General features: G+C 38.7%; 1 protein-coding gene across 3 annotated transcripts in view; it reads left to right on the plus strand.

Moving 5' to 3' along the window:
* The window catches only part of Pik3c2a (phosphatidylinositol-4-phosphate 3-kinase catalytic subunit type 2 alpha), a 112,625-nt gene that overhangs the window by 40,846 nt on the left and 53,846 nt on the right, over window positions 1-17,933 (plus strand). For all 3 annotated transcript variants that reach the window (XM_052763112.1, XM_052763111.1, XM_052763113.1), the window contains 2 exons: window positions 6,931-7,034; window positions 13,788-13,945. In XM_052763112.1, coding sequence (XP_052619072.1) covers window positions 6,931-7,034; window positions 13,788-13,945 — 262 coding nt within the window. The remainder of the gene's footprint in view (window positions 1-6,930; window positions 7,035-13,787; window positions 13,946-17,933) is intronic.

Below are 17,933 nucleotides of genomic sequence, written 5' to 3' on the forward strand. Positions count from 1 at the left end.
TTGATCTAGCAAGGGGGAGGTCTTTTGCCCCACCCCTTGGCATTGTTATAAAAAGCCCTTCTGAAGAGGCAGAAGGGGCTGTTGGGTTTTGATCCAGGTCCTCCTGAAGCTATCCTGTGTTTCTGTCTTTCTCTTTTTTGCTATCTTTCTATCTAATATTTTCTTATCCCTCGCTCCTTTTCATAGGAACCCTGGAAAAGGTGGGAGCTGGCCTCCCACAATAAATAAGGAAGCAATGCATTTAGTTCTGAAGAATAACTAATATTCTTAGAGTGCATTTACTACTACAAAACTTAGTGCTTTTATCCCACTTAATTTCTGAGTAGTGTGTCAGGAACTTCAAAACTCATGTGGCATGAAGCTCTCCCATACAATATCTTACATTATCCTTTTTTCTTTCTTGTGCTTTAAAAAAAAAAAAAACAAGATCTCAGTCTGTAGCCAATACTGGGCTGTTTACTTACTATATAGCCTGGGCTGACTTGTGCAGTCCTCTTGCCTTAGTCTCCCTAGTGCTTAGATTATAGGTGTGGACCACTAGGACTAGCTTCCCGCTTAATACTTTTTTGTTGTTTTGAGACAGGGTCTCTCTATTGGCCAGGAACTTTTTATGTAGACTGTGATGGCCTTGAACTCATAGAGCTCTACTTGTCTCTGCCTCTCTAGTGCTGTGAGTGGTGAGATTAAAGGCATGTGCCATCAGGCCCAATCCTTACAGTATTCTTGAGACAACTTTTTGTTTGTTTGTTTTGTTTTGTTTTTCAAGACAGGGTTTCTGTGTAGCCCTGGCTGTCCATGAACTTAACTCTGTAGACCAGGCTGGCCTCGAACTTACAGAGATTCACCTGCCTCTGCCTCCCAAGTGCTGGGATTAAAGGTATATGCCACCACTGCCTGGGGAGACAACATTTTTTAATCAGAGAATATACTGATAAATTTTTGTGCTAAATACATCCCATTTTGGGCCAAGTGCTCCTAGGTCTCTTACTCTCTGCACATTGTCCAGTTGTATGTGTCTATGTTAATTACCATCTACTGCAGGAAGCTTCTCCATGGAAGGTTAATCACTTCACTGATCTATGAGCAAAATGTCATTAGATGTTGTTTTATTGATGTGTTTGTTTAGCAGAATAATAATGATAGGTTTTCCTGTAGGACCATGACCTATCTAGTCTTAGGCCCTAGGCCTCATTCATAGTGTCTGGTACGGGTTTCATCTCATGGAAGAGGCCTTAAATCCAATTTTTTAAAAAAAGTGACTGGTTACTTCCTTTACATTCATACCATTGTTGCATTAGTAGACATATCTTGCAGGGTGGTCACTGTAGCTCATAGGTTTTTTTTTTTTTTTTTTTTTTTTTTTTAGGTTTTTCGAGACAGGGTTTCTCTGTGTAGCTTTGCGCCTTTCCTGGAACTCGCTTTGGAGACCAGGCTGGCCTTGAACTCACAGAGATCCGCCTGGCTCTGCCTCCCGAGTGCTGGGATTAAAGGCGTGCGCCACCACCGCCCGGCGCTCATAGGTTTTTTTAGCTGAGAGAAATAGATAATTATTTTTCTCCTCCAGTAGTGTGTACATCACCTTCCAAGACTTTGACCACTAGTCAGTAGGGGTGAAGCTTCCAGTTGAGTACCAGCTCCATCTTTCCATGTTCTCTATGATTCAAGTATGTGGTGTCTTCAGCAATAGGTTGTAAAGGTAACCAATAGCATTGTCAATAGCCTGTGCTGTTTCAGGGAAGGGGTGTCTACTCGGACTCCTTTGGCCAATGTTTCAAAAAGATGTAACCTATTTAATACTGGGGATTTTATTTGGGAACATATGATATCTTGAAGTATTCTTGGAGTATTCTCTCCCATTTCTGTCTTTTATCTTGATTGGGGCGTGAACTGCTCAGGTATCTGGGCAGACATTATTCTGAGAATGTCTACTAGAGTATTTTTGGGTGAAGCTAATGCTTGAATTGATAGACTTGATAAAGCAGATTGCCTGCTTTCTGTGAATAGATCTTAGCCAACCAGTTGAGGGCACAAAGACTAACCCCCTGTCTTAGTCAGTGTTCTATTGCTGTGAAAAGACACCATGACCAAGGCAACTATTATAAAAGAAAACATTTAATTGGGGGCTTGCTTACAGTTTCAGAGGTTTAGTTCATTATCATCATGGTAGGGAGCATGGCAGCACACATGGCACTGGAACAGTAGCTGGGAGCTACATCCTGATCTGCATGCTGAAAGAAAGATACTGGACTTGGTATAGGTTTTCTTGAAACTTCAAAGACCACCCCATAGTGACACACATCCTCCAAGGCCATTCCTACTCTAGTGAGTCCACACCTCCTGATCTGTCTTATATAGTGCCACTCCCTGATACCTAAGCATTCAAATAAATAAGCCTATGGGAGCCATTCTTATTCTTATGTGGTGCACAGACATACATGTTAGCAAGACACCCATACACATTAAATAAATAAATAAACAAACAAACAAATAAATAAATAATTTAGAATATACATTGTGTTATAAGTATTAGTTATTTTCAGACCAGTTAGCCCATACACATTAAATAAATAAATAAATGAATAAATGATTTAGAATATACAGTGTGTTATAAGTATTAGTTATTTTCAGACCAGATCTCTAAAGAACTTGATCCAGAAGGGGGATCAAGATTGAAAACCTGAGTTTTCTGGCTTGAGTACCAGAAAAGAAAAGTCTTCAAGATTAATGGAAACAGAGGCTAGTTGATGCTTTGATTGTTGGTGTGACACTTTGGGATATAGTGGGACATGTCTCAAAGGGATAAGTATAAAATTGTGCTGTTCCAGAGAGAGGGAAGGACTCAAATGGCTGCATGTGGTGGCACATGCCTACAACCCCAACACTTCTGAAACTGAGGAAGAGGAGGATTATAAGATTGAGGCCAGGGGCTGGAGAGATGACTCAGTGGCTAATAGCACTGGCAGCTCTTCCAGAGGTCCTGAGTTCAATTCCTAGCAACCACATGGTGGCTCACAACCAGTTGAGCACTCATATACATAAAATAAATAATCTTTAAAAAAAAAAAAAAGATTGAGGCCAAGCTGGGCTATATAGTGAGACCCTGCAAAACAGAAACAAAGTTGATGTTAACATCTGAAGTAGCCTAGGTAGCATTATTATTTTTTTAACCCATTGTGGACATTAAACTTTCTTAATTGTATTATTATCTTGATATTGTTTCTTTCTAGTCAGTTGAAATTCAGTGGCTTAATGAAAAGAAGGGCCTCATTAATAAAAGTTATCATGAAAAATACACACTTTAATTAAAAAGTCTAAGCATGTCATTAAGGAGATTGGAAATCTATTCAACAGAGCAGGTTTCATGTCATTGTCTCAACAAAGGCCACAGTATTGTTTTCTAACTTTCTCTGGTTTGTTTTTGAGGAGGTTTTTTTTTTTTTTGGGGGGGGGGTGGATATTTGCTTGTTTTGTTTTTGTTTTGTTTGATTTTGAGACAGTTTTCTAATCTCAGGCTATTCTCAGACTTACTGTGCTCCTGAGGCTGGACATAAACCTCCGATCCTTCTGCCTCTATCTCCCAAGTTCTAGCAGTTAATGCCCCCTTCCTCAAGTGCTTCCCCCTTTTTCAGGGAGACTTTTGAGTGTGAATCTAGTCTTCCATATCCCCTCTGTAAAAACAAGTTATAATAGTACCCATCTATTGAAGCTACTTGATAAGCAAATAAATGTGTGTGGATTTTTTATAGAAGAGTCTGATAAAAAGAATCTGATAGAGTACCTGTCAGTATTTGTTACAAGTTATTTTAAAAATAATACTAATAATTTAAAAAGCTAGTTTTATAGAATTAAATATTAATGAAAGTTGCTGCTACTCTTTTTAAGATTATTGAAGAAAGCACAGTTTCTTAAATTCTTTAAATGTTTTGTGTGTTTTTGGAGGAAGCAAAATATTCAACAAATTGAACTGATTGATGGTTGATACCTTTTCAGCTGGGTGTTAAATTCTAAACAAACACAAAACTCAGTTTGGTGCTTGTTCTCCAGAAGGTTTTCATATCAAGACTCAAAACAGGATGTGATGGTAGAGGCTTTGGTTGAGACAGAGCAGTTAGAGGTGTGGGGGTGGAGCTAGAAAGACAGCTCAGTAGAAAGTTCTTGGTCTACAAGCATGAAGACCTGAGTCCAGATTCCCCATCTACAAAACTGGCTTGTAACCCCAGTGTGGAGCGGCAGAGATTGCAGAAGTGAGCACTACTGCTCTTACATGGGTGCTGAGGACCCAAACATGGGTCATCAGGCTTGGAGAGTGGGGGGTGGCATCTGGAGCAAGGGTCAGTCAGATCTCAAATCTTTAGAGAACTGAAGTCTTGTCTGTTACAGTGCTTGTTTCTGTAACACAAATTAACAGTGTTAAAGAAAACAGTGGACTTCTGGTCCAGTGAGAGATTCTGTCTCAAGAAAAAAAAATAAGATGGAAAATGATTGAGGATGACATTGACCTCTGTTCTCAACATGTGCATGAGCAGGCATGCACACACACATGTATATGAGTGTGTCAAGAGCTGGGGCGGGGGTTACTTACTTTATAGTAAGCATATGGAAGTGCTATTCACTGTGCCCTGAAAACTTGATAGGTTTTGTTTTTTTTTTAATGTTATGAGGGAGATGAGGAAGACATTTTTAGCAAACAGAAAGTTCAGAGCCAGGGTAAGTCCCATTGTGTTTTGTATGAACAGGATATGATTCAATCTAACTGCAGCATAGAAGTCAGTGGAAATGTTGGACAAGTAAGGTTGGAGTAGACAGTGGCTGACTTAGTTTAAGGACAGATTTGCATTTTTTAATTTAAATTTAATGTAATTTAATTTTGTGTGTATGTTCATGTGTGTGAGCCACCTGTACCATGGTACACATGTACCAGAGCATGTAGAGGTCAGCAGACAGCTTTAGGTGTCAGTTCTCACCTTCCACTGTTTGAGACAGTGTTTCACTGCTGTGTACACCAGGCTAAGTGGCTGTGCACTTCTGAGAGATTCTCAGCCTCCACTTCTCATCTTCCCACAGGGGCTCAATGATTACAGAAATGAATGCTAATGCTTTCACCTGGGTGCTGAGGATCTAAACTTGGATCATTGGGCTGGGGGGAGGCAGCATTTTACCCATTGAACCGTCTGGAGCAGAGATCTCAATCTTTAAAGAACTGAAGTCTGTTTGTTATAGTGCTTGTTTCTATAACACAAGTATGTTATTGATATTTGCAGATTGGTGTCAGTATAGCAGCGAAGTTGTGCTAGTTCAGTTTTCCTAGCATGTTATTATTTCGTTGCAATCATGAACAAACTTTTCTTACAGTTTATTAGAGACCTTTAACAATATAACAGGTTTTATGAAAACACTGAATATCCTGCAGAAGATTCCTCTTTTAGTGAAAATACAGTTTCAGAAGTAGTTCGAAGTCCACAGTATTGACCTGGTGAAACTAGTGCAAAGCAGCTGTGAGGACATTAGCCTTGGAAGAACTTTTGTCTGCTGCTTCATTGAGATGCCTACGTCCTCTATTATTTGTTCATTATTCAGCAATCTTCAAGGGAGTAAATGCCCTGAAGAACTTCCATCACAAAACAGAAAGAAAGACAGGCTTCAAGAGACTGGAGAGCGTAAATTGAGGGGTGGATGAGGATGAGTATTTAACTGTTAGGTTTGTTTTGGTATATTTTTGTCGTTTGAGACAGGGTCTCACTCAGGGTTCCAGATTCTTCTGCCAGTTGAAAGCCACCTTGCCTAGCTGTGTTAGGAATTTATAAAGATCTATTTTTGTCTTAGTTAGGTTTTTTTTCCCATGTTGAATAGTCTATCTTAATTATGTTTCCCAGGAGCTTTGCTATTTTTACTTGTGATTTTGTATATTGCTCCCCTCCTCACCAAATATACATATCACATTCTAGCAGTAAGGTCTCTGGCACCATTTAAACAAAGAAAACTCATAAAGTAACTTTAAAAAAGTATTTATTGACCTTAAAAAAATTTTTTTTTTAAGTTTTTTTTTTTTTAAATGTAATTCACACACTTTTATACCTTTTTTTTTTTTTTTGGTTTTTCGAGACAGGGTTTCTCTGTGTAGCTTTGGAGCCCCTCCTGGAACTCACTCTGTAGCCCAAGCTGGCCTCGAACTCACAGAGATCTGCCTGGCTCTGCCTCCCGAGTGCTAGGATTAAAGGCATGCGCTACCACCGCCCGGCTATTTTTTTTTTTTTTTTTTTTTTTTTTTTTTTTGGTTTTTCGAGACAGGGTTTCTCTGTGTAGCTTTGCGCCTTTTCCTGGAACTCACTGGGTAGTCCAGGCTGGCCTCGAACTCACAGAGATCCGCCTGGCTCTGCCTCCCGAGTGCTGGGATTAAAGGTGTGCGCCACCACTGCCCGGCTTCATAGGCACCAAGATCATTGAAAGCTATGGACTTTTGAAGTTTATGTGCTGCTTATTTGTTTTACATTTATCTGAGTGTGTGTGCACGAGCACAAAAGTCAGCAGACAGTTTTCAAGAACCACTTATCTCGTTCCACCATGTGGGATTGAGCTTAGGTCTCTGTGCTTGGCAGCAGGTACCTTTACTTGCTGAGCCATCTTTCGGTTCCATTTATTTATTTGTATTACTCATTTATTTATTGGCATGTATGATATTGAACCCAGGTTTGTGCTATCTCTCTGCCATTGAGCTAAGACAGGAGGATCACTTAAAGTCTGAGGACTGCCTGAGTTATAGGATAAGATGTTGTGTTAAAGAAAGCCACTTTAAAAAGCTCTGCTACTTAAATGATTATCTTACCTCTGTAACTTTGTATAGCTTCATAAACCTAGTTTGTGAGGTACTACTGTGTAGCAGCATTTTAGAGATCTTTCACTTTTAAAATAAAACCACTTTTTTAATTACAGAAAGACCCAAATGGGACCAGTAGTTTGCCAACTGGAAGTTCTCTTCTACAAGAATTTGAAGTACAGAATGAGGAGGTGGCAGCTTTTTGTCAATCCATTATGAAGTAAGGAATTTTCTTTATAAATTACCGATTCTTTAAATTAAAATGGTCATTCAAAAAAATACTTCATGTCTCGAAAAAAAACAAACAAACCAAAAAAAAAAAAAAAAATGAGAGCTGGGCAAGGCAGAGGCAGCGTATTTCTGAGTTCCAGGCCAGCCAAGGCTACATAGGAAGATCTTGTCTCAAAAAAAAAAAAAAGCCGGGCAGTGGTGGCGCACACCTTTAATCCCAGCACTCGGGAGGCAGAGGCAGGCGGATCTCTGTGAGTTCGAGGCCAGCCTGGGCTACCAAGTGAGTCCCAGGAAAGGCGCAAAGCTACAGAGAAACCCTGCCTCGAGAAACCAAAAAAAAAAAAACAAAAAAAAACCCAAAAAACCCAGAACAAAACCAAAACAAAACTTGCTACTTCATGCCAATCCTAAAATTTTTTAAGTTTTTTTTTTTTTCTTCATGTGGCTAAAATTTTGAAGCAGTTAATTGGCACATAATCACAGGCCATAGATGAATCTAGATCTTTACTTGTTGGGCTTCTAAATAAGGCTGAGAGTGGATCTCTGGTCCTCTTTTAACAAGTGAAAATCTGGGTTGCATGTGTTTCCACACACCTAGAAGGTGCCTTCTTTTGTTTTTAGACAAACTTTCATCTTGCCAAAGAAAATATATTTTTTGTTTTTGGAGACACTGTTCAGTTTGTATCTCAGTCTGGCCTCAAACTCTTAAATCTTCCTGCCTCAGCCTCCTGAGTTCTAGGTTTACAGGCATACATAAGTATGCCCATTTTCTCACAAACTTATCTAGCATTCAGAAGGATATTCTACTTATTTAATAAAAATATATTTTATAAATAGTAGAAAAGTATAGCTCTTAAATATTTTCTCACTCTTGTATGTCTTAGACAGGATTGATTTTTTGTTTTGTTATTGCTGTTTCAGAGATGGGGTCGCTAGCCCAGGCTGGCCTCATAGTCTTCGGTAGGTGAGGATGATCTAGAACTTTTTTTTTTCCAAGACAGATTTGTAGACCAGGCTGGCCTCAAACTCACAGAGATCCATCTACCTCTGCCTCCCAAGTGCTAGGATTAAAGACATGTGCCACCATTGCCTGGCTGATCTTGAACTTTCAATGTTCCTGCTTTCACCAAGGACTAGGATTACTTATAGTCGTGAGCTACCACTTCCAGTTTTATGCAGTGCTGGGGATGGAACCCAAGGCTTCAAGCATGTTAGGCAGGTTCTCTACCAATGAAGAGCCACATTTTCAGCCTTTGTACCATATTCTTTATAAATAGAAAAATTGAGATTCCAAGGAAATACCCTAACAAAGCCTTTTCTGCTGTCAATACAGCATCACATCTTTGCCACTGGTTAAATGTTTCTTTCCATTACATGAAAAGAAATGAGTTAGGGCGTCTGTTCCATTCTACTATGGGTTCTGGGGATCAAACTCAAGTTGTCAGGCTGTGCATCAGACACCTGTCTGCTAAAGTATCTTGCCATTTCTGTTTTGTTTTGTGAAACAGGGAAGGCTCTCACTCTGTAGCCCCTGCTAGGCTGCAACGTACTATGTAGGCTATATGGTCCCTGAACTCATGGCATACATTCCTTCTGCCTCAGCTTCCCCAGTGCTGAGGTAACAGTATGCATCAGCACACCCACCTTGAATTCACTTTTTTTTTTTTTAAATTTTGAAATAGGGTTATTCATTATATATCCAAAGATGACCTTGAACTTGGATCCTTCTGCCTGTACTTCTCAAATCCTGGGAATACAGATCTGTTACCAGGCTTAAATTCACAATTTACTCCTCTCTTTAGACCCTTCAGATTTTCTGTCTTTCCCTTTCCTTTCCTTTCTTACCATGCTCATCCTCCATATGATTTAGCTTCATTTTTTTTTCCTATTGTAAATGGAACTTCTGAAGACAGGGAGCATAGCCACTGACTCCATGTTTTTACTAACAGAGAGGAAAAATGAATCTTAGCCAGTCAAACAGAGATAAGTTAGGTAGAAGACTGGAGCAGCAAACTTCAAGGCAGAGGACAAAATCTGCTCTCTCATGCAGAGAAAGTGATCCCACCAAGGGATTTATTCTGAATCCAGAGCCGCCTTCAGTAAAAAGGTCTTCTTTTTAAGCAGGTCATGGGTACCCCCTGCCAGATCATTTTTGAGTATATATGCCATTTTGGTTAATGATTTAGACACAATCTTTTACCTTAATGCTTTGGAAATAATGTTACCTTTCTTACATAGTTTCTTTTTTCCCCCAAACAAGTACTATATGGTTTCTGTTATTGTTTTTTTTTTAAGTACTACATTTAAACTTTGCAAGTCGAAAGACTAAGCTCTTTATGATTTGCATTTTGAATCATAGAGCTATTTTCACAAACCCCCCAGCTTAGCTAAGTGATTACAGTAGTCCTTCCTTGACTAGAATGGCTATATTCCATAACGCCTCAGTGGATGTCTGAAACTGAATACTGAGTCCTATGTAAACTCTGCTTTGTAAAACATATGTGTCGGAAAAAAATTAATTTATACAGGTCATTCGATGGCTCAATAGGTAAAGGTGCTTGCCATTAAGACTGATAACCCAAGCTTGATTCCTGGAACCTAGTCCCTCAGGTTGTCCTCTGGACTCCACCTATACGCCCCCTTCCCACATAAATTAATTTGCTTATTATTTTATGTATGTGAGTGTTTTGGCTGCATGTATGTAAGTATACCATGTGCATACCTGGTGCCAGAAGAGGGCATTGGATCCCTCCTCCCCATAAGAGTGCTGGGAATCGAACCTAAATCCTCTGCAAGAGCAGCAAGTGCTTTTAATCACTGAGCCAACTCTCTAGCCCCATCATATTAATTTTTTTAAGTAAAAAAAAAAATAGTAATTTATAAGTGACAGCAGTAACCTACCATCAATCTTAGCAGCCTGAACACATGATTTTTTTTTTTTTTCTTCCCTTATTGGGTCAAGATTTTTTTTTTTTCTTTTTGCTAAAAGACCATAGTTGACAGGACAGTAACTACAACTGAATAAGAATGCTGCTGTATTTATTTACATGTATACATATTTATACTCAGTGTCTTATTTAATATGTAACTCCAGATGGACCAAATAGAAAATGAGTTCTTATTCTCTGATTTCCAGTAATACGTAGTATGCTTGCAGCAACTTTCAGAACAGAGGTTTCTGAAGCCATGTTCCAGGAATTTTTCTTTTTGCCCTGGAACCATGGAGACTCAGTACGTATATATGTTCCTCAAGTGGCTTCTTGGCTCTCTTCCCCACTCCCCTTTTGAGACAGAAATTGGCTTTGTATCCCAGGCTGGCCTCATAATTTTCTACAATGTGTGACCCTTTGGGGATTGAACCCAGCATGTACACAGCTGCCAAGCTACATCCGTAGAACCTAGTTTGTGCTTTTTAAAAGTCTTCTAAAAATTATCCATGCCATCATTTTGATTCAGCTGTGAAAACAGCATCAGACTATTAAGATGCTGTGTGTGCTTACAGCTGAAATTACAGTATAGCAGTTTTAACAATTCAGTGCCAGTTCTAGGCCTAGGCTTTTTTTGTTTTTATCAATGAAATTAAAAATTGAACTAGTGAAGGTCTTTTACTTTAACTTGGGGATGCCTTTCATTATATTTGTTTCTTTTTCTTGATAAAACTTACTAAATCTAACAGTTGTGGTCTAGAGAAAAAAATTTTTAAAGAATGTTGATGTAGTAGGCTTGTTTTGAAATAATGAAGATTAAACCTCTAGGGCACTAGGTATGGAGTCTAGCGCCGAGCTCCAGCCCAGGCCTGTGGTTACTACTGTTTCCTCTATGTTTCTCTAACACAAAATGAGAAATGCCTACATTTTCTTTGTATGTGGTTCACATCTCATGCCATATAATATTTTATTATCGAGGAATGTTATACAGAAAAAATTTCATTGCAGCAATTTCATATATGCAAATAACATTGAGCATACCCCTTCCTCCCCATAGTATCTTAATTCCATGACATCCCATATGTTTTCAAAGCTTGACTTCATCTTTGAATTAATAATTATTTATTAGGCACTGTCTCCTCCAGTCCAATCTCATCTTGAACTTGCCATAGAATTAAGCATGATGTTGAACTGCCAACCCTCCATTCTCAGTCAGTTCTTAGATTGGTTAACTATATGGTTAGATATATCTATCTTATGAGTTCTTTTTCTTAATTTATTTTTTTGAGACAGGATCTCTCTGTATAGCCATGCTGACCTAGAACTCTCTTGGTAGACCAAGCTGGCCTCAAACTCAGGGATCTGCCTGCCTCTGCCTTCTGAGTGCTGAGAGTAAAAGTCCAGCTTTATTTCATGATTTTTAGCAAACAGTACATATTCGAGAAATCAACAGATTTCTGGGAAGAAAACTTATTTATTAAGGGATGAAATGGAGATCACACACTCACTTATACAAAATGAAGTGACACGATTGCCTCTTGTCTTCCAGGGAAAGATGGGGAAAGCTCTAGACCAGGTCACTGAACAGTGTACCAGGAAGCCTTCCACGCCCAAGAGCCAGCAACCCCCTCCCTCTTCCCCTTTTAAGAGGTCACGTAGGCAGGCAAGAAGCACCACCTCTATCGAGCCAGATAGCCCAAGGTCGTGGGTAGAGGGAGTACCCACTACACAGTATAATGCCAAGTATGTGTGAAATAATAAGAATAAGCCATTGCAAGCTTACTGTTATGAAGGGATAAGCTTGGCACCAACTAAATATCTTACAGTATCCATATGTGAAGATAAAGTTCCAATATCAATTCAGCTTATATCACTTTGAACACATTTCATCTTTTTAAAAGAATTATTTGTAAATTTTGTGTATATAGTTTGTATGTAGTTATGACATGTGAGTGCTGGTGCCAGTAAAGGCCAGAGACATTGGTTCCCCTGGAGTTGGAGTTGTAGGTAATTGTGAACCACCTGACATAGGTGTTGGAAATCAAACTTGGGTTCTCTGCAAGAACAGTATAGACTTTTAACTGTGAGCCATCTCTTCTGTTCTGTATTTTATCTTTTTAATATTAGATCCTGTGTACGTGTCTTCTAAGATCACAATGTAGAAACCACATTTATTCTTTCACTGATTCATTTATTTTATAAGACGTTTACAGTATTTGTTATGTAGTAGGCACTAAGTGGTTTATAAACTTATTTTACATGTTCTTATGACAACTCAGGGAAATAAATGGTCATATTACTCTGAAGCAAGAGAATGTCAGTAACTTAACTGCATTTACACAGCTAATAAATAATAAAAACAAGGATCAAACTCAGGTAGTCTGACTTACAGGTTTTATATTGACTGTTGAATTTGCTCTTGTCATCTCAAAATGTTTTATTCTGTATGTATTCCTTGAATAGTTTAATATCCGTAGAAGCACATAGTTGGTATTTCTAGCATGCATTCCATTTAAGGCCTCATGAAAAACAGATGTTTGCTAAATATATAGGTCAGTGGTAATGGCCTGTGTGCCTAGCATGTATGAGGCCTTGGGTTCAATCCCCACAAATGCAAAAAAGGTAGGAAAAAAGAAGAAAAACAGATGAGGTGAGGGGACTGGAACCTTTTATCAACCTCCAGGAAAAGGCAGTTACTGGGGCCTGTGAAGTTGACAGTATTAAATCTACCCTTTCTTAAAAATGTTTATTGTGTTTATTTGTCCGTTGTGTTATGCTTATGTGTGTGTGCGTGAGTGTGAGTTATGTTTGGGTGGACATACCATGACAAGTGTGTGAAGGTCAGAGGACACCTGGCAGGAGTAAGTCCCAGGGATAGACTCAGATTTTCAGGCTTGATGGCAAGCACTGGCACACACCGAGCCATTTTACTGTCTCCTTCTTCATAATGGCAGTCATATCTGGAGATGAGCCACATACTACATTCATGTATTTACACATCTTACTGTGTTGTTCCTATGAATACCTTAGCATGTGACCCCTAACTTTCCTTTTCTTTCTTTCTTTCTTTCTTTTTTTTTTTTTTTTGTTTTTTTGTTTTGTTTTGTTTTGTTTTGTTTTAAGAAGAGAGGGTTTATCTGTGTAGCCCTGGCTGTCCTGGAACTCAGTGAGATCTGCCTGCCTCTGCCCCTCGAGTGCTGGGATTAAAGATGTGCGCTGCCATGCCCAGCTTGACCCCTAATTTTTAAGGTACCCTTGTAGCACTGTAAAGGCCTTGTAGCTCTATGAAAACTCATTTTCTATTTTTCCTTGTCTTATAACCACAAACAATGTTTATAGGGGAAAAAAAAGTCCTGCTTAGAAAAAAAAAAAACCAACTTTGAAAAGATAGAAACTTTTTATTCCTCTGGTGTTTACAATTTTTAGTTAAATTTTTCATGTCATCAATAATTCATTTAAAACAGACAGACCACTTTATGTAATTGCTTTGTGGAGGCTAAGAATCTAAAGCAGAGAACCTCATTTGATGCCAGCCATCTCTGGAATGCCTAGATCTTGTTGACAGTATTACCAAAGATATCCTGGCACTAGTTAATGTCTTTTTCCTTGGTTCCCCTTCATTTAAAAGGCACATGCTGCTCTTTGGAGTTTTAAGAGTTCATTCATTCATTTCCATTCTTATGAGCTGCTCTGGAGTTGGACAGAAATACAAAATTGAGTAGCTGAAAGCATGTAAAGCCTTGTTCAGGGCTCTCAAATGCAGCTTTAAAAACAACAACAAAAAGGGTATTAAATATCTTCTTTCTTGTGAACAGATTGAAGACCAAATTTCCATATTCTGATCACTGCACAAATCCAGGCTATTTGTTAAGTCCAGTCACAGTGCAAAGAAGCTTGTGTGGAGAAAATGCCAGTGTGAAGGTTTCCATTGAAATTGAAGGATTTCAACTACCAGTTACTTTTACATGTGATGGTAAGTTGCTTTGACTGGAAAGAATATGCTTCAAATGTCAGTATATACTTTCTCTTCATAAATCAAATTTGTTATCATAAGGTATCATTTAAAAACATTTGCATTCATTTGGGAAGTTTTCTGGTTAAGTGAACCAGGTCACAGTAGGACTATTTCTCTGAGTATAATAAATTGGTTCTTAGCTAAGGCCCAAAAGCATTAGCTATGAAAGCTAATTATACTTTTCCTCTGCTTTTATGGCAAGAAAAGTGCTTTCTTACAGAGAGCTGTTAGTAACAGGAACCTCTAGATCACTTCTTAATCTCTGAAGGGAAGGTAGTTCTCCCTTTGGTGTTAGTTTTCCCTTCCAAGTGTGGGTAAATATCCTCTCTAGATCTGTGTCCTGGATGTCTGTAGCAGGCTCTGTTGCTGTTTTGTTGTTGTTGTTGTTTTTGGGTTTTTTTTGTTGTTATTGTTTTAACATTGGCTTTGTTTTAGTTTATAGTGTGTATTATTTAAGTGGGACTTGAATAGTTGAGTAAATTTCCTATCCCTAGTAATTTAGCCTAAAACTGAAGCTTTGTTTCCTTTAATGGTTGTAACTAGCATTTTGTCCAAAATTTGTCTTCTGGTTTTGTACTTTTGGAAAGCCCTTTGAAAAAATGTAAATCTGAACCAAAATGTTAGCCAACTATAACAGTCATGCTTTAATTTCTAAAGGAAAACTTACTCCTTTTAAGTCATTTAAATTTGGTAAATGGTAAGAATATTAAATTTTTCAGGAGTCAAAGGTGCTTATGTATTGTGAATGTCTATTGGTTAGTCATAAATGAATATTTACAATGTATATCTCTATTAAGTGAAATTAGGCCGAGGGCATAGATCAGTGGCACAGTATTTGCCTAGTATAAATAAGGTCTTATGTTGAATCTTTATAACTGGAAAAAAATTTTAAGCATTTTATAATAGAAGTATAGATTATATATATGATCAGATTATATGTTTTTATTTGTTTTGGGCCTATTCAAAATAGAGTTGTGTTACATATTTTAGTACATAAAAGCTTTTGATACCAAGTCACCAGTTTTCAATTACTTTAACAGCAGGCTTATCTTTTAAAAGTTGAACAGGTTGCCTGGCTGGTGCCTCATGCCTGTAATCCCAACATTTAGAGACTGAGCGAGGAATGCTATGATTTCAAGACCAGCCTGAGTTACAGTGTCAGACTCTGAGAAGAAAAAAGAAACAAGAGTTGAACATAGAAGTTTTAAGTATAAAAATAGATGATTTAAAAACTTTTATTTGGGGCTGCAGAGTTGGCTCAGTGGTTATGAGCACTTGCTGCTCTTTCAGAAGACATGGGTTCAATTTTCAGCACCCACATGGTTGCTCATTGTTAAACAGAGCTAATAGAGGCTATGGAGCCCTTGAAATGTGGCTTCAACTCCAGTTCCAGGTGATCTTACACTCTCTTCTGACCTCTGCTGGCACCTGGCATGCATGTAGTGCACATACATTCATGCAGGCAAAATACTCATACACTTCAAAATAAATATATCTAAGAAAAAAATGGAAGCTTAAATTTTCTGTTCATTGTCATATTAGTAGCTCACCTTTGCTAAGAGTAAGACTGCCTACTTATTTGCTTTGTTTTTGTTCTTCATTGGAAAATTCACTCTACAAATATAGTGAGTACAAGAAAAAAGAAGTAGTAATTCTTTTTTCCTTATAATTTGTTTAAAGACACTGTTCTCTAGGTACTGCCAGCTGCTGTCCTATTAAAGGAATCTGTAATATGGGTATGTCTTAGGGTTTCTATTGCCATGAACTCTTATAAAGGAAAGCATTTAGCCAGGCGGTAGTGGCGCACGCCTTTAATCCCAGCACTTGGGAGGCAGAGGCAGGCGAATCTCTGTAAGTTCGAGGCCAGCCTGGGCTACAGAGTGAGTTCCAGGAAAGGATCCAAAGCTACACAGAGAAACTCTGTCTCAAAAAAAAAAAAAAAAAAGGAAAGCATTTAATTGGGGCTGGCTTACAGTTCAGAGGTTTAGTCCATTATTGTCATGACAGGAAACATGGCAGTATGTTGGGGAATATTATTTTAAAGTGTGTTGCATTTTTTTCCTACAGCTTTTGTTAACAATTCAAAGATGTGTTTGATTAAATAAAATTAACCTGCAAGCAGGAGGCTCATTCAGCAAGTAGCTGACAGGAAGTGGTAAGGAAAAACGACGTATAGCAAGGGTTTTTTTTAAGTGGCTGCAGGGAGAAAGACACTGGGTTTTTTGGAAGTCTCCAGCAAAAGGAGAAGTTTAGCTGCTTGCTATTTAGCCTCTCTGGGTGAGCAGAATTCCACCTAAACCATTGAATTGTGAGTTCTTTAGATTTAAAGTTTCCCTCAGTAGCTGTGAATGAGTGGGTGCCTGAGAGAACAGTCTCCTCAAGTTGTGGCCCTTGCAGCCAAACCACTGCTGGTAGCAGTAGTGTTGCAGTCTCTGATTAGGACAGCCACTGCTTAAAGGGTAGTCACTGTAGATAATAAAAAAACAGATAACAGCAGCAGTGTGCAGGCAGACATGGTCCTGGAGAAGGAGCTGAGAGTTCTACATCTTGATCCATAGGCAATAGGAAGAGACTGTGTGCCACACTGAGGATAGCTTGAGCATATAATATCTCAAAGCCTGCCTCCACAGTGGCATACTTACTCCAACAAGGCCACACCTCCTAGTAGAGCTAGTCCTGAGGGCCATGGTGGTGCACACCTTTAATCCCAGCACTGAGGGCAGTGAGAAGGCAGATCTCTGTAAGTTTGAGGCTAGCCTGGTCTACAAGGTGAGTTCCAAGATAGCAAAGGCTTCATGAAGAGAAACCCTGTCTCAAAAAACAAAACAGGACAAAACAAACAAAAATCGTGCCACTCCCTATGGGTCAAGCATTTAAACACATGAGTTTTTGGGTGCCATTCCTATTCAAACCACCACAGGATATAACTTTCTTTGTTTAGGCTTTCACTGCCTAACAGTAGAGGCTGTGGAGCCCTTGAAATATGGCTCATCTGTATTGTTAAATGCTGTAGATCCAGAATACACACTAGAGTTCAGAGCCTTAGGCTAAAAAAGTAAATAACAGTGTAAATAAATACTGATAATGCTAAAATCATATATCTACATAGTTTATTTATTGTTTAAGATAGTCTGTTATGTAGCCCAAGCTAGACTAAACTCATGATCCTCCTGCCTCTAAACTGATATTCTTGATATATTGGACTAAATAAAATATATTACTAAAATTAGCTTTGCAAGGGTGGAGTTATAGATTAGTTGGTAGAGTGCTTGTCTCAAATCTCTGAGATAGGTTTAATTCTCAGCATCACATAAACTAGGCATAATGGTACACACCTGTAATCCCAGCCCTTGGGATGCAGAAACAGAAGTATCCAAAGTTCAAGATCATCCTCTACTTTATAGTGAGTTCTGGGCCAGCCTGGGCTACATCAAAACCTGCCCCCCCCCAAAAAAAAAACACACTCACATCTTTTTCTTAGAGCTTATTTCCAAAATTAGCCTCAGTGTGGCTAATAGAAAAATTTTAAATGGCTGAGTGTGGTGATGCAGACCTTTAGTCCCAATACTTGGGCAAGAGGCAGAGGCAGATGGATCTCTGTCTTTTTCTTTTCTTTCCTTTCCTTTTTAATGTGTATGAATGTTTTGTCTATGTATCTGTTCACCATTTTGCATGCCTAGTGCCCTTGGAGGCCAGAAGAAGGCATCAGATCCCCTGGAACTAGAGTTACAGCTGGTTGGGAATTGTCATGTGGGTGCTGGGAATTGAACCTGAGTTCTTTGGAAGAGCAACCAGTGCTCTTAACTGCTGAGCCTTCTTACTAGCCCCTCTGTGAGTTTGAAGCCTGTGTGGTCTACAAAGTAAGCTCCAGGCCAGCCAGGGCTATATAGTGAGACCGTCTCAGAGAAGAATTTAAAGTGATATATGTGACCTACAATTGGATATG

The sequence above is a fragment of the Peromyscus californicus genome, unplaced genomic scaffold, assembly GCF_007827085.1.
Source record: "Peromyscus californicus insignis strain IS unplaced genomic scaffold, ASM782708v3 Scaffold_4__1_contigs__length_199733344, whole genome shotgun sequence".
In the NCBI taxonomy this organism is placed as follows: Eukaryota; Metazoa; Chordata; class Mammalia; order Rodentia; family Cricetidae; genus Peromyscus; species Peromyscus californicus.